The sequence below is a fragment of the Onychostoma macrolepis genome, chromosome 23, assembly GCF_012432095.1.
Source record: "Onychostoma macrolepis isolate SWU-2019 chromosome 23, ASM1243209v1, whole genome shotgun sequence".
NCBI lineage: Eukaryota > Metazoa > Chordata > Actinopteri > Cypriniformes > Cyprinidae > Onychostoma > Onychostoma macrolepis.
Window position 1 is genome coordinate 15,102,776 of NC_081177.1, and position 17,729 is coordinate 15,120,504.

At 37.2% G+C, this 17,729-nt stretch overlaps 1 protein-coding gene across 1 annotated transcript in view; it reads left to right on the forward strand.

The window, feature by feature from the left end:
* Positions 1-3,858: 3,858 nt before the first annotated feature.
* Positions 3,859-17,729, forward strand: part of syt6a (synaptotagmin VIa) — a 52,598-nt gene continuing 38,727 nt past the window's right edge. The window contains exon 1 of the mRNA XM_058763846.1: positions 3,859-4,015. Coding sequence (XP_058619829.1) covers positions 3,859-4,015 — 157 coding nt within the window. The remainder of the gene's footprint in view (positions 4,016-17,729) is intronic.

Consider the following 17,729-nt stretch of genomic DNA (forward strand, 5'->3'; position numbering starts at 1 on the left):
ACACTGCCAAAAGGTTTATGATGCTGAAGATGGTACAGGAGTGGTGATTCTGATCCAGTCATGGAATATTATAGTATATTTGGGTGTTTTTTCAACTTTTATGTCCTACTTTTATGTGTTCAGTATCATTAAATCTAACTATTTTTGCTTTTGCTATATGAAGGTGACAACAAAACTGCTTTCATTGCTTTTTTTCCTGTAATCTTTTTGCCAATAAACACAATACATCATACATGTGGAACTTTAAGGAAAACAACAAATTGGATACTTTTTGTAGACAAATTCAACGTGACAAAATGCCTTTGCTGAAGACACCCATTTCAGAATCCCGAAAAGCATCATTCTTTCTGACCAAGTATTATTTCTTATTGATGCCCTGCTATAAAAACATCAAGTACTGAGCCACATAAAAATGAGAATTATTGGTCTGCTGGTCTAATCATGACACTGTGATATCACTGGAAAGCACAGCACAGTAATAAAATGATGTTTTGCCCTATAGCACTTTGTAACCATTGCCTGACGGAGGCATCTATCTAATAATTTCTCTCTGTGATAGAATAACCTTTTATTATAGACAAACAGGTATCATCTGACCCTTCAGGGTCCACAGTGCGGATAAAGAAAGAAGAATGCACGAGTCTAAACGAACGGCTTTGTTGAGCCTTACACTACTGACTCTGTTCTTATTAAACAGGGGAACACCAGACTATCAGGGGAGTCTGGATGAGGATAAGCAGTAAATTAAGATGTCAATTAGCAAGCATTTGCTACTTCTGTGTCACGTCTTTAATTCAATGAAACTCATTGCTTTGAGCTGCACAGTATTTAGTGAACTGTACACTAAAGCCTTTTAGGAATCTGATTCATTTTAGAAGCCCTGCATGGGTATGTCATACGGGTATGCTTGAATTTAGATTCAGGCATTCAGCTGTGTAGTGTGTGCATATCAAAGTAATATCAGCGAATGATTTCACACCGCATACTCTTTGGTGTGTGTCACAAAATGGGGTAAAATATATTAGATTAATTTCATTTTCTTGCAGTTTACCTGACCTGATTGTAATTTACCTGGCCCTTTGTCTCAGAATTTATTTTATTTAAAGTGGTATATTAAAACAGATGCAGAGACTATAAATGGTTATTGTATATTTATATTATGCATTTATACTGTGTGTGTGTGTGTGTACACAGTATTTATGTAAGATTTTGTTAATCTCATATTCATTTTAGTCTATTTCACCACAGGCTGTCAAAATCGTTTAATTTCTACTTGATTTTATGGGTTTTAACTCGATTGTCATCAGCAGTTAATTTCAGAGTGTTAAAAAAAAGCAGTGAACTCATCACTGCTGGTCATCATGTTTTTATAAGGCTGCAATTAAACATAAGTCAGTTTTAGTGGGTTGACATTTTTACAGTGTAATGGTGCAGTGGAGGCTTTGTTGGACTGAATATACTGTATTTGTAGTTTCATTAGTGCATTAGATTTTTCATTGATTGTTTTGTATTATATAAAATAATGGAGATCAAAATTAAAGAACAATTTATGAACACTTGATTTTTTTGAGAAATTATTCTATCTTCATTGTTCAAAATTTAAAGAAATTTTATTTGTGGCTATATCATGCTAGTAGAACAGTGTCTTACAAAATAACCAAGGCACTGCAACAAAAACCCTTTGTTTTGTGGAAAACACAGTGATCAAAATTAGAGAACAGCAATGATTGTAGCACGAAGAACTAAAATTTCTGAAGGTTACAGCAGTCGGAAATTAGTAGGAAGTGTACAGGCCCATGCTTTGAATGACTTCAGTACATCTGCGGCCGCAGAACATCACTAGTTTCTCACACTGCTCTGGTGTGATCTTGATCCACTCTTCTTTCAGCCTCTTCCATAGTTTGGTGACTGTAGTGGGATTCTTAGCTATAACTTTGTCAACAAGAATTTTCCAAAGATTTTCAACCGGGTTTAGATCAAGACTCTGGGCCGGCCATTTCATTATTTCAGTGTTCTTAGCTTCAAGGAACTGCTTTACCCATTTTGCACTGTGACAGGAGTATTTTCTTGCATGAAAATTGCAGGCTGAATGAGCGATGCTTGCAGGGAAGGAACTGCATGCTGCTGCATTCAAATTTGCATTCAAATTTTCAGTTAATCAAATTCAAATTCAATTAATCTGCTGCAGAAAACATCCCCCAAACATGATACTTCCTTCTCTACATTTCACTGACTTTTTACACACTCGGGGTTCAGTCTTTCCCCAGTTTGACGACGAACATAATGTTTCCCATCTGCCAAATAAATTAAACTTGCTTTCATAATTGAAGTGAACTCAAATTCTCTTAAACGTCGAGTCACTGCTGAGACAGATCCTTACCCTGTTCAGCTCTGAACTGGTGAGCAATTCCAGCTGCAGCGTTAAACCGATTGCCCGTTGAGATTCTCCACATTATCCTATCCTCTCATGCATTTGTCTTTCGTGAACAACCAGCATTTTTGGGGGACTTGAATGAGTTAGTGACATTGTAAAGATATTCTAGAAATCACACATTTGGAACGACCAACTTCTGTTGCAATGGCAATGGCTGCCTTCATCTGGACAACCTGCTGTCGGAGGACTTCAGTCATTTTAGAATGGCTCGCCATCTTGCAAAGTCAGTGAAAACTGGAAAGTTAGGCTGCCAGTTAAATAGAGATGATCAGATAATTAAAGAAATTAGCACGTGGTGCCAGATTAACACCAATAACTGGGAGGTAACTGAAAGTGTTCTCGAATTTTGATGCGTGTTCTTTTTCAAATATCTAATTTAAGTTTTTTTATACTGTGCTTCAGTATATATTTAACTCAATGAAATATGCTTAAAAACCTGTGTTTTTACTCCTGTTAGGATAACCTCTAATAGGACTAAGCAGTGAACTTGAAACTTAGGAAATTGTAGGTTGTTCTCTAATTTTGAACTCCACTGTATATATGTTTGTGTGTGTGTGTGTGTGTATTGTGTATATATGCATATGTTTTATATGTACATGTGTATACTTGTATCTTTTATGTTTATTTGTTTTTCTTTACAGATACAAAATACCCCATAATGCCGATTCCTCTTGGCAGTTCAGTTGCATGAAATTAATACGGCTGTTGACTGAGTGCTCTGAACATATTAAAATCTCCATATATCACATCGGCAGTGAATATGTAAACACAGTTAACTAACAGCCACATATAGTTACAGTCATCATAAAACAGAAATTAGAGTAATGAATCATCCACATAGTCGCTCTACAGAAGTGTCCTTAAAGACACAAATGTTACTTACACAAGCACACACTATTCCCTCTGCTCACACGTATGCACACAGGGCTCTGATCTCTGAGGACAGGCTCCGAGGGACACATCGACCTGAGAAAAACAAGCCCAATGGTCATAATGAGAGGCTTTTCATTACAGGGCGCAGGGATTGGTGTGGGGCGGGGGTGCGGAGAGCAAAGAGGGGCTGAAGGAGGCAGATGCTCAGCGCTGTATAATCACAGCCTCCCTCCTGTGCCGCTGGACTCATTTGTTGCATTTCATTTGTGGATCTTGAGATTAAATGTGATGCAATAATGCCATCTCTGGAATACCTGCGGGCGTTAGTGAATCATTAAGCACTGCACACACACGTTTGTATGATACACCCACATAAATGCACAAACAAAACTGTCACACACACATTCTTGCACACGCACTTGAGGAACAGTAAGAATCAGCAGCAGGAGAAACTTGCGTTCATGTGGCTGCTTCAGTGGCGCTGTGGGTGAGAGGGGGTGTGTTCGGATCCCACTGGAGGAGCCAGTTACGCCGAGGATGCGTCAGGGAGCATGACTGCTGCCGGAAAGGGGCATGACATGATCTGTCAGAAGGCAGTGTCTCTCATAGTTGACCTCTGTACGCAGGACAGCCCGCGGCTGGACCACAACACCTGTGAGGAGTTCCTCTTTCTCATCTCCAATCAAGAGTACAACCACAAGGATTCAGGTAATGACCAGACGTTTCCTTTAGATTTATGGTTATGCTGTTTGTAGAGTGGATTGTTTTGTTATTGATGATGTTTTTCTGAATGAGAATCTCATTTAAATCAGAAATGGTTTTATTTTGGCTCAGGAACAACTGTGAAGCAGAGCCAGGCTGGTATCAAGTTAAAAATTACCTACTCTCAGGATAGCATCACTCACGGTTTGACTGCATTCCTGTGTGGGTTGTAGAGGAAATAATTATTTAAGTCCAGAACTGCCAGCACTGCCAGACAAAGATTCCTATCAGATGATACTCTTAAGGAAATTACTTTGGCATTAACGGTTTCAGTGTCCCCGAGAGATAAAAATAGTTTGGATTTGCCACAGTGCTTATAAACCGTGACAGAAAAATTACTGTGTGCTCATGCTTTTATCAGAACTATGTTGTATTATTATTAGATGTGGACTAAAACGTTTGATCATGTGTGGTAGCCTTATCTGAAACCTTTTTTTTGTTTGGTAGCAGGCATAGATTCAACATTTTTTTCTTGAGTTAGCATCCCATAGATCTGTTAGAACATGAACAAACTGCCTTTTTTTGGATAAATTAAATTAAATGTGATTTTCAGTGACATTACGGGGCTTGGAAAGTTGTAATGTGCACATCTGTGAAATCATTGAAGATGAAAGGGCAACCATTTTGAAAACGCATTGCATTAAAAGTAACCATGTTAAATTTATTAGTAAACAATTATTTTAAAAATCATATTATTAATCTTTTATTATTATTATTAATCTTTTATTAGTTTTGTTCATATTTAAAAAGCATTGCATTAAAACCAATCATTTTATATTGAATGAAAACAAACTGTAAATTAGATTTAATTACCTTATTCATATACTTTTAAAGCTAATTTAAAATGGCTGCTTTTAATGTTTATTATATTTATAAACATTAAACACACACAAGCTGTAAAAGTAATTAAAATCAAAAAGGCAATAATAATAATTGCATAAAATGAAAAAATAAAAACCACTATATTGTATATCAAAATAAAATATTTTTCATGAATATTTTTCATTCTAATCTAAAATGTTTTAACGTTATGTATATTGTATATTTCAATGTATTCTATAATGTATTTTTGAAAAGTAAAAATGTATTTATTTAAATTCTTAAACTTGAGGAGAGATTTGAGGTATAAGGGCTTTTTGAAGGTCTCTTATATTATTTTGCTCTGCTCAATCAATTCGCTTGCAACCAGACTGGAGGTATTTTTGGCTGGTTTTGTTGTTGTCCTTCTGCCATGTCGATGTGTTGACAGACCCCTGCTTGGAAGAAATGTGTCAAGTGAATGTAGACAAAAATCTTGTCACTTTGTATTAACCTCACGAGGCAAATCGAAGGCCCTCCAGCCCACCATTGGCATCCATGGCTGAGCCGTGGGGGCACTAAATGCCACGACATGTTATCGGACCATCACTGTGAATCACTAGTGCCAGATAAAAGCTGAATAGAGGCTCTTTTCTTATATTGTTGAGCAGATTTAAAACCAAGTGTCTGGTTTCCCTCGGAGGGAAATGTCAAGCAGCTTGCTGTGTTTGAAAAGTGGGAGGAAACATTCCTCAGGAGTAATTCGCATGGAAAATCTCACATTGTGAGATAATTGTGCGAGAAGGTGATAATCTTGCATGTCTCAATGACAAAATGTTGTTTTTGTACTATATTTGTTTATCATTTTGGAGCATTTCCTCCTGCCTTTTTGCTGGCTGCTAAATAATTGCGATTCTGTAAACAAGCCAATTTTCGGTGTCTTCAAATGTCAGAAGCCTTGTCTAAGACTGAGGCATTCAACATGTGCGTCTGTGATTTCTAATCTCTGGCGGATGCAAAATTTGAAACATTCTGACAGAAATCAAAAAACAATAACATGTTTCTGTGTTTCAAATCCAAGCGTGTCTGTTCCAAGCACACTGAGGTAAATACTACATGGCTCCAGGTTAGTTTGAAAGTATTCCAGCGTGAAAACCTTCATGGGATTGGGTACTGAAGCACAGATGCTGTTCAGGGAAGGCAGGACACAGTGTGGCTGTGGATGATGGATGGAAAGCCCTGCACAATCCTATTAACAGTCAACAGATGTCTAAAGATGAGACACACAGTAGAGGAAAAAAAACAACATTTACCTCTATGAGTTTGGAGTGCTGTTTAACTGAAAACAGACTGACGCTCTCACAGTTGTCCTTGTCCGCATGAAAACATATTGAAATGATGGATGCCAGATCACAGGTGATGTGTCAGATTTCCACATCAGCTCTAATTAGATTGTATCTCATTTTCACAATCCCATCATGGCTTTATTAAGCCAGACTCCCTGCAGAGGACATTAGTAGCACATGATTATTCATTAGACTCTGCTGCATTCTTTGAAAGGATGGAGAAAGTTTTGCTTTGCAGGTGTGGATAAAAGCAGTAGTGCAAAATAAGCCACTTTCTTTGTTGTGCTTTAGAGTTTTGCTCTACATGCAAATACGTTTTCAATAATTCCTATGTGTCTCATCAAGTCTTTTATAGAAAACACAGTCTTTAGCCTGCAAATTGGCCGGCAGCCATTTTGGCTCGAGAAGATAATAGACTTTTGCTGCACTGGTGTTAACGGAGGCAAATAGATGCTACGACAAGTCCAACAGCACTGGCTAATTTACATGATTATTATGTGTCTTTCTGACACTGCGGTAATTGTTGCTGTGGTAGATGAGTGTGTGTGTTGTTGGAACCCAAGCTTGAGGGAACTGGGGTCTGAAAAGAGAGAGGTGTGAAAACCAGTCTGTCTGATATAAGTACAAGCTGCAGCTGATGAATACAAATAAACCATGTCTATACAAATCATTAAAACAGCTCACCCTTTTTGGTATATAATTCTTAGTTAAGGATCTTCAATAATGTCAAGCTTTGCTTTGGTCACATTATCAGATAATGCCAGTGGAATAGGAAGTGCTATATATAAACCAAACTGGTGCTTCTGTATAATTTAATCTAATAAGGAAATATTACATGAGCAAGAGTGATGTGGTTCACAGCTGTAACGGAGTGACAGAAGCATGAGGCGTGCGGATCCATCTGTAGAGCTTTATTAAAAGGCGTAGTCATGAAACAAGCATTGGTCGATACACAGCAAACAGACATAGATGAGGCAAGACAAAGAGTGTTCCTAGGACAAGCGTGGGTCTTCGATCGGAGAACAGTATCCAACAGGGCAAGGCAAAGAGAGATAATCCAGGTACGTGAGCAGTAATCCAGGCAGGGGCAAACACAATCCGAAACAGCAAGGCAAAGGGTTAAACCAAGATACACAGGCTAGAATGAAAACAGGCAAGGCAAGACTATGACTATGAAAACTACGATACACTGTAAAAAAAATTCAGTAAAATTTATAGTAAAAAACAGCTGTGGTTGCCGGAATTCTACCGTAAAAAATACGGTAACAACATTTTAGGTTGTACTGTTTTAACTTAGATTTACAGTTAAATACTGTTATTTCATTAACTGATATAATGTTAATATACCAACCTATTAAAGTACTGAAATCTGTTTTGTACCTTTGAAATACACTGATAACCACCAAATGCAGGTGGTGATGAGAAAGTCACATAATGAACCAAAGCCCATCACAAGCAGCTTTTAAATAATAATATAGAAGGTGCACAGTGTCATTCACACAACACTAAACACCATCATGGTGAGACTCATTAAACTGAAATATGCAATAAACATTAATTTAACAACATTAGATGTAACATACAACTGTAATAAAAACTAAGAAACATAGTTATTTCAAAGAAAAAACATCAAATTCAAACAAAATTTGAAATGCAATGCATGGAATTCTGGGAACGTCAGTTTACGTTTTTCCCTGTAAATTTTACAGGAACTTACCGTTAACCATTTAACAGGTTTTTACTGTAGCATTTTCACAGTTTTTTACTGGTAGCGATGTGTGCTTACAATACTCGGCAGTGAGGAAGAGGAAGTCCAAAGTTTATGTAGTATGTCTGATGGGAATTGGCTGTGTAATCAGTGCATTCAGCTGTGTGTGTATGTGTCATCAGTGCAATGGATGATGGTAACTGTAGTCCAGGGTGAAGTGCAACAGTTAGTGTAGTGCAAGAGTCAATATGATGAAAGAGCGACCTCTTGTGGTGAATCAGCGGAAGTTCATAAACCGGATTTGTGCCAACAACTGTGCTGGTATTCAGTATGGATATAATATTGCTTTTATTCAGCGGTTAAAAAACAAGAAGTTAATACTGACTACCTTAAATTATAGATACACTGATGCCAGTTCATTTGTTTATTTTTGATATTCTGAAAAAAATTGACAACAGAAATCATCTCCAAGGAACATAAATAGTGGTGTTTCCTTTTTTTTGTTAACAACTTTTTATTAAATTTTCTTCTGGGAACAGTAGTAAAAAACAAAAAGCTACTGAGCAAATTTAGAACCCACCCCCACCCACAATAAAATAATTTTTACAAGGATTTTAGAAAAGATGACAACATTAAAAGCTGAATGCCATAAATTTACATTTTCCACATTAGATCCATGTATACGAGAAGCTGAGAGTTCCATCGAGATAATGTCCAACAAATACACAGTCCAGGTTCGTCTGTCCATTGTGTGAGGATTTCAACGGTTGAATAACAATTTTTTTGCTGCTGTGAGAGCAGCTAACAGTAAACATCCTTATTGGATGCACAAGGTGAAGTCCCAAAAGTCATTCATGAAAAAATGGCGCAGAGTCAAACATATCTCTGTACCCAACAAATAGAACAGGTCCTGTGAGAGCTCAGTCCAAAAAGGGGTCCAAAAGAGAGAGGGGCACTCCCCAAAAATACAATGTGAAAACGTACCTAAAGATCCTTGCGAACAGAGATTACACTTAGGAGAAGATGACAGATTCATATTCAGAAAAAAAAAAAAAAGCTTGAGAGTGTGATTCCTTTGGTCCAGATCTATCTAGAATATGCAACATTACAGAATTCATATCTGCACCCAATACAATTTCAAAATCCGAAAATTTCAAGAGATAGGTTGACAAAACAGAGAAAAAGTAGGGTCAGGAGTACACGGGGCATAAACTGAAAGAAATACAATATTCCACTCTTGTTTTTATATCTGTTATTCTATCGTCTGTATCACAATCTTTATCTAAAATAGTAATATTTCTATTGTGTCTTCCGCTCCAATATTAGGACACCCTTGGTTTTAGTATCCGAAGATGAGTGAGATACCACTTCATAAAACTTATTATTACACCTGCGTATGTCCTCCTCTTTCAAATGGGATTCTTGAACTAACACTATGGCCCCGTTTACACTAGTGCATTTTCGTTTTAAAACGCATAACTTTTTCTACGGTTACGCATATCGTTTACACTACTCCGGCGTTTTCAAGGTTGAAAACGGACACTTTTTCGCTACAAACCCCGTTTTAGTTTAAAAACTCCAGGGTTGCGTTTCAGTGTAAACGGACCAAAATGGAGACTTTTGAAAACGATGGTGTGACTGCCCACATTCTCTCTGCGTATCCTTGACGACCATGTAAACAATAACATCATGCACATTGTTGTACCCATATACAGTGCCCTCCAAAAGTATTTGAACAGTGAAGACAAAATTGTTCCGTTGGCTGTGGAGTCAAGACATTTACAAATATGATGAAAAGATGAATATGAGACAAAACTACAGAATGTCACATTTTATTATTAGCGCTTTCAACGTTTTGTTCATCCCACTCATTGATGTGAGCATAAGTATTGGGACAGTTGAAAATAAGGCAGATATAAAAGATTAAAAGCTATTATTTAGTTGCAGATCCCTTGCGCACAATCACAGCAGTGAGTCTGTGACCCATAGACATCACCAGACTCTTGGTCTCATCTTTGAAATACTTTTCCCAGCCTTTAATGCAGTCAATTCCAATTGTTGCTTGTTTTGGGGAGTTTCTGCCTTTACTCTCCTCTTCAGCTGGTGCAATTCATGTTCAATCGGATTTAAATCTGGAGATTGACTTGGGCAATCTAAGACTTTCCATTTCTTTGCCCTTATAAATTCCTTGACTGAACTGGCAGGGTGTTTTGGGTCATTGTCCTGATTCAATATGAAGCACTTCCCAATGAATCTGGTGGCATTTTCTTGAATATTGGTAGGCAAGATGGTTTTGTACCCTTCCAAATTCATTCTGCTACTGTCATCATACAGTGCGTTTTCGTTTTAAAACGGCGTTTTAGAATGAAAACAATCCTCGTTTACACTGGCGTTTCACTACATTACACAACCGAAAACGCACGTGACCATTCATGCAGGTACAACCGTAGATATGTATAGGTAGATCCCTGTTATTTAGATGCTTGGAGCGGTCAAATGAGGATCTACCCATACATATATATGGGTACAACAATGTGCATGATGTTATTGTTTACACGGTCGTCAAGGATACACAGAGAGAATGTGGGCAGTCACACCATCGTTTTCAAAAGTCTCCATTTTGGTCCGTTTACACTGAAACACAACTCCGGAGTTTTCAAACTAAAACGGGGTCTGCAGCGTTTTCAAAAGTCTCCGTTTTCAACCTTGAAAACGCCAGAGTTGTGTAAACGATAGGCATAATCATAGCAAAAGTTATGTATTTTCAAACGAAAACGCACTAGTGTAAACAGGGCCTCAGTGATTTAGAACAAATTGGTTCAGTAAATGTTCCATGAACTCACTCATAAAGACGTATGCCAGAAAATTCTATGTCTGAATTCATAGTATTCATAAAACAAGATTCTGGAGTGCACATTCAATGGACGCTTTACTATCCCATGAGGCAACGGGACAGGATTTGTAAATGGCAGTAAGTGACGCAACTGACGCTGGATGGTCATGTGACAGTGGCAACATGGTGGATGTATACTACCCATATTCATACTATAGTGTAGTACCTATTAGACAGTATGCCGTTTCTGACACAACTAGTCACTTTTTTTATTCCTATTTAAATCAGTGATTTTGAATGAATGTGTTGGTTGAATGATTAATTGACTCATAATGACAGTCACTTATTTTGTTCCTAAACAAAACAGTGTTTTAATAAGTCGATTTAGTGAATTATTAAATTATTTCGTTATAAAGACAGTTGCTGCATCCAAAAGCGCATACACTCTGAGTAGGTGCTTATTCAAAAGAAGTAATTACTTTGTGACTATTAAAAAAACTTTGTATATAGTATGACTTGTGTAGTATGAATGTAATTCAGGCCGTACTACATTCATCATGCTGCCATTGTCGTGTGACTTACCAGCATGAGTTGTGTCTCTTCTCTGTCATTCACAAATCCTCCCCCTTGGCCTTATGGGATAGTAGTGTCTACTGTATGCACACTTACGAACCTCGCTGGAAGTAGTAGGTCATCTGGGTACATTTCACCTACTGTTTTTCATCTACTATTTTGTAGGTAAATATATTCAGAAGCTGCCAATCACTGGCCCTGTCCCAAATGCCACACTTCAAGTGCACTTGCGGTCTTGTGGGCATACAATGACAGCCATATTCATGTGTCCATTAAGTCCACGAGACCATAGTGTGACCTATCTGTCATTTTAGCTTTTAGAAGTGTGCTCACAAGTGCCACCTTTGTGGCCCCCTTTTGATGCGCACTCGATGCACACTTCTGCTGAGCCCACACTGAAGCGAGCTCTGCAGCAGACTTCACCAGAGTAGCCAAAGTGGCATTACGTCACAAAATTGTGGACTCTGAAGAAGACCGCAACGGTTTAGGGGGCGATTTGGGACGGGGCCACTCTTGTTCTTGAATGAATCAGTGAATTTCAGTGAATGATTCATAAAGGCCATCACTTGTCACCACCTACTAGCACACTCTAAAAAAAATGCTGGGTTAAATACAGCCCAGTGCTGGGTGAAATATGGACATGAAATAAATGTTTAACCCAACCTTCTGGGTAGTAGCCCAACTGCTGGGTCAAAACAACCCAATAGCTGGATTTGTCCATATTTTACCCAGGGCTGGGTTGTATTTAACCCAGCATTTTTTAGAGTGCATAATTAATTAACCTAGAAAGAATCTCTGAAAAATATATAATATAACATAATGCTGATTATTTTAACATTACCTTGTAATAAGATCTTTTACAGTCCCTCCCCCATTCTCTTTTAGAATGTTACCAAAGGTTTCCTTGCTCATCTCAAGAGTGAAGAGAACCCCAATAGAAAACACACTGTGCCATTTGTGTGCCCATACAGAAAAGCCTATTCTTGATCTCACCAGAACAGCAGCATAATAGAGTCAACTTACACCAACTGCATGACCAAAGCTGCAGGGTAATTGCTAGACAGATTAATGAAGGGAGGGGAGAGGTTGCAGCACCCTCATTGCTAACTGGATGAGAACACTTCATGCTTCACAGACCAAATTGCTAGCAAATTCCACTGCTTTTATGGCCTAACAAAGAGTATACCTTTTTGAAGAAAAACATTAGTCATTAGCAGTTTCACTCTATGACCCTGTTTGCACATGGTATTAAGATCCGTCTCAGGTGAGCCGATTACTGCTCAAAATTTGTGTTGTGCGACATGAGTCATCATAAGTATATTGGAATATCTCCTTAAAGCAAATTCTGTCCGTGCTTTGGAGTATACCAGCAAATAGATAACCTCAAAGCTAACAAGCTTTAACTAAAAGCCAGAAATTTGAATTTCATGGGAACTTTAAACCATATAAGGTGAAAGTTTTTAGTAGCTTTGACACTAATTCATTAGAAATGATTTCAGTTTTGTGTACTTATTATTCATTGTGTTGTATTGAGCCAATCAATCATTGCAAATACATTATATGGCATGTAATATCTTCCTTGTCAGTGTAATGCAAATGAGGAAGCATGTTTGGCAGCAAACTCTTCCTCTTGTTCTGTGTCATGCTGTGTTAACAGACAGTCTGGGTGTTACGGTGCTGCTAGAGCATCTGCTCCAACAATGACAAAGCTTTACAGACATTATCTTCCCTGTTTCCTGCAAACCGCTCAGTTGAAGAAGCTGTGTTTTCTTGTAAAGTGTTATCTTGAACCCCCTGCAGTTATGGCCATCACAGTAGGGGCCGACTTTATGGGCATAATGTGAACAAGCAGAACCGTACTATCACGGTACATCAGGGACAAAAAGAAAAAGATCATATGTGAATTATCTTTCACAAAAATTGATTATTTTTGTTGTTGTTTTTTACTTTGCATGTATGTTTTTGCATAAAAAACATGCATGTTTTTGCCTAACCTCATGAGATGGCTTTTAATCCATGCCCCTTTGCTTTAAGGACTTCTAGATAGTTGTGTTTTTACTTTTAAAATTCACTTTCAGCAGATCAGTGTTACTGGTAACTACAGCTAAACTAAAACTATTAAAAATTGGTTGCTATCAAATCAAAATTGTGAACATACAGGGGTTTAATGTTAAAAGTTTTTTTTTTTTTGTGTGTGTGTGTGTGTGTGTGTGTTTGCCCTGGGACTACAGAGAAAAAATTAGCCACCCTGACTAAATCTGCCACATTTTTACATTAAACTTAATTTTACATTACCTAAACGAAAATTATAATTGGCAGCTTATCGAAATAAGTAATACACTGTAAAAAGTGATAAGTTGACTTAACTTTAAAAAATTGAGGAAACCCGTTGCCTAAAAATTTGTAAGCAAATGATGATTAAAAAAAATAAGGGAAGTGAATTGTCAAGTTCACTTAACTTTAAAAAAAAAATATTATTATTTACTTAATAATTTTAAGGCAACAGGTTTCCTCAATTTTTTTAAGTTAAGTCAACTTATTACTTTTTACAGTGTAATAATAATAATAATAATATAAATAAATCATTAATAATATATGAAATATAAATATTTATAAATATACTTACACTAAAGTTAAAATGAAAATATTAAAGTATGAATAAATACTAATGTAATAGTAAATTATAGTATTTAAGTATTAAATAACATTGTAGTAGATATACATATTTACAATTCACAGTCTTAGTCCTAGAAAAATGAAAACAACCGTATTGATGACTTATCCTGAACTGCACAGAATTTTGTTCAATCAAATACTTTAATAAGAATGTCCCGCCTCCAATTCCACCTGCAACTGACCAGCAAGTAGCAAATCATGATTTATGACATAACTAAAACATACTGGCTATTCATTTTTTTAATTTTTTTTTAAAGACAAGCCCTTCAGTATGTCTCACCTAGACTTGCTATTTCAGTAGGAGAGAAAACTGCACTCATCAAGCGACTGCATGGCATCTTTAAATTTCAAATCCGAAAAAATTGCTTGTGGCTACATAAACAATCTTTTACTAACTGAGGCAATCAGACAGTAATTGAAAATTTATGAAAGGATCAAAAGGCATGCGAGTAGAAATTTGGCAAGACAGGCCTATTTGATTTGATTAATGCAAAGTCAATTGTGTATTTTAGAGCTGCATTTACAAGGGAGATTGTTGACAAACTCCTTTAGATGATACATCTGAAGGTGTTGATTTGTTATGCTTATGACTTTATTTTCATGATAAACTCTCCTAGCAGCATAATCTTCACCTTTTTGTACCGTATATTATGATTTCATGCTCTCTGGCCTTTTTAAGACACTCATGACTGTTTTTAATCATGCATGAAAGTTGGTGACCTTTAGGCCACTTCTTTAAATTCCAACATGCAAATCTAGAATCCACATAATAATTCATTTTCTCTCAGATGACTGTCTTTCACTGCGACGTAATCCAGCGAGGCGGGTAATTACGAACAACATAAGAGTGTATGTTTTCCTGTGATGTCAGTGACATGTTCTTCATTGGCCTTCTGCTGCTTTAATGTTCTAAACAGTGTGTGAAAACAAGCCTCTCGTTCAGCGACAGCACAATGTCTGAAGCCTACTCCACTCATCTGTTTACGCGCTGAGCCATTTCAGTTCATTAAACTTCAAAACAGTTATATTGTGCAGCCGAACAATAGACAGCGGTCCAAAAGAAAACCGTTATCTCTCCACACAAGCACTCTCGTAATGACATTGTGGATTGAATTGAGTTTGGAGTGCACTCGTCACCAAACCACAGGCCCGCCTCGTAAAAAATGCATTCATGAGTTGCGGGTCGAGTTAGATGTAATGTAATTAGAAAATGTGTGATGTACATAGAAAAATGTGGAATGAATGCAGTAACCATTAAAACAGGTGCTGGAGAGGGCGAGTAAAGGGTCGGGATATGAGACCCACGCCGCATGTTAAACAGCCACGAGGAGTCATAGGTGGCTTGAGAGAGGGAACATTTTGCTCCAACGGTCTGATATGAATGTTTAAAATGAATGGTGTCTTTAAAACAAGATGAGATCTCTATGCCTGTCACCTGAGGAAAACTTGCTTTTTTCATCAATGGCCAACAGAAATATCTGTTTATTTATGGAAGCCCATTTCTGCCTCAAAGTAAAATAACCAAATAAATAATAAATTAAAAACAAATGGGATTTCTATTTATTTTTCATAATTGAGACTTACAATTACAATTTCATATCTCACAATTGTGACTTTATAACTAAGAAGTGAGACTTTATCAGCCATATTTTAATGTTAATTTTTTATTTTATTTAAATTTTAGACCATATGTGCACATTTTCCACAAGTTGATATGATTGTTTAGGGTCTTAATGAAAAGTCTATAACATACTTTGGTTAAAATTTCTCAATGGTAGTGCAAAAAACACCTTTTTTTCCCCTGTCAAAATCGGCTTTGTTTTCAGCAAGCCGTTTTTTAGTCCATGTTGCTTTAAATGCTAATGAGCTCTGCTGACCCCGCCCCTCTCTTCCGCGGAGTGACTAGCAGACTGTAAACTCCAGCCGCGAAACTGGCTAACTAGCACATTATTAGGAACAGTGATTTGCAAAGATCCATTAAAAAAAACCTCATACTCGCTTCTTCTGTAGATGAAGCTGGATCACGAATGATTTGCGCGAACATAGACGCATTTCTGCAGATCGGGATCGGTGCATTCCTTTCAAAACGAAAGTAACATGAATCCTCTGAGTCTTCAGCGGCTCAGATGTCAGGAATAAATGACGACTGCTATTCATTATTACATCCAACAACAAAACACCTCAATCGCTTAATCGGAGACATTCTTGTCTTCCCCTGCACCGGAGTCGACACAATGGCGGACAGCTCTCAGCTCACTCAGGGCGGGTCTAAGGTAAGACAGTCTTGTCAATCAACTATGGTGGGAGTGGCCTGTGCAGAACTACCTCATTCTGACAGGAATCTCAGAACAGCCTGATCTGAGGAAGGGGATTTAAAAAAACAAAACACTGGGTGGTTTGTCTCACAGTTGCAACCTTATTTGTTTAGTAATTGTGTCTTTAAATCTCACAATTGTGACTTTTTTGTCTTGCTATTTCACACTTGCTACTTTATTTGTCGTAGTTCTGACTTCATATCTTATAATTGCAATTTTGGCTCACAGTTGTGACTTTCATTTTTAGTAATTGTGTCTTTATATCTCACAATTGTGACTCATTTTTTTTTAGTAATTATATCTTTATATCTTAAAACCTTTTTTGTCATAACTGTAACTTTATATATCTCACAATTCTGACCTTATTTCTTCTAAATGCAAATATCTCACCATTACAACTATTTTTTATTATTATTATTTCTACTTAATTTATTGTAACTGCAACTTTATTTCTCAATACTGAATATTGTAGTTCTGTTATGTATTATAGCCTATTGTGTATTAAGCAAAATTTTCTCCAGGTTGTGCTGACATTATACCAGTGTTGGCAGGTTAGTATTATTACTCCATAGTGAAATATTTGGAGACTGTGAAGCAGGAATTTTGATTGGCATGTCCCAGATTTTGTCCTGAGAAACTGTTATTAGTGATAGGAAAATAGGATTGTGACTGCCTGAAGCCAGCAACTCCAGAGACATTGAATGATAGGAGTTCAATCAAGAGAAGCTAATGTAGATTAGCTGAACAATATGGAGGATTTCTGCTGACTATTGTACTCTCTCAAGAATTCAAGAGAACACAAAACACTGCAAAACACTTCTAGCTGGGAACCTGCTGCACTGGTGTAAACTGGCAGAGTCAGTATCATGACTGTGATGTCTTAAGTTGCCAAATATAGAGAAACTGTGAAAAGAAAAGATTACTGTCAAAGACTAGCATCACTTTAGTCTCTGTGCCATTTAGAATCAGCAGGATTTGGGGATTTCATTCAATAGCTAAGATTCAGTGGATTAGGCATTGTCCACTGTGTCATTTTTTCAGTCAGCTGCGTTTCAATGCCTCTCTGTTCCTCGCTCGTTCTCGCTTTCTTTGTAACAACCAAACTGCCTGGCTTTGTTTGATCAGGGAAAACAGGGAAATTGAGCTCTCTGAAATGATTGTGCTTTCACATTAGAGCTTTAATTTGGTTGTTTATTTGCTGTGAAATTAATTGAACTGCCAATGAAAGTCATTGGCTCATGAATGTGCTTGCAGACAAACATGTCTGAAACCAATGACGCAAATTCCCAGGGACATAATAGCTTTGATTAGCTCATGTACTGTAGGTTGTCGTATATATAAATCACCATTCCCCCACTTTTTTTCCCACAGTGCCCTTTTCAGATAATTTTCACAAGTCCGTCCATAACCT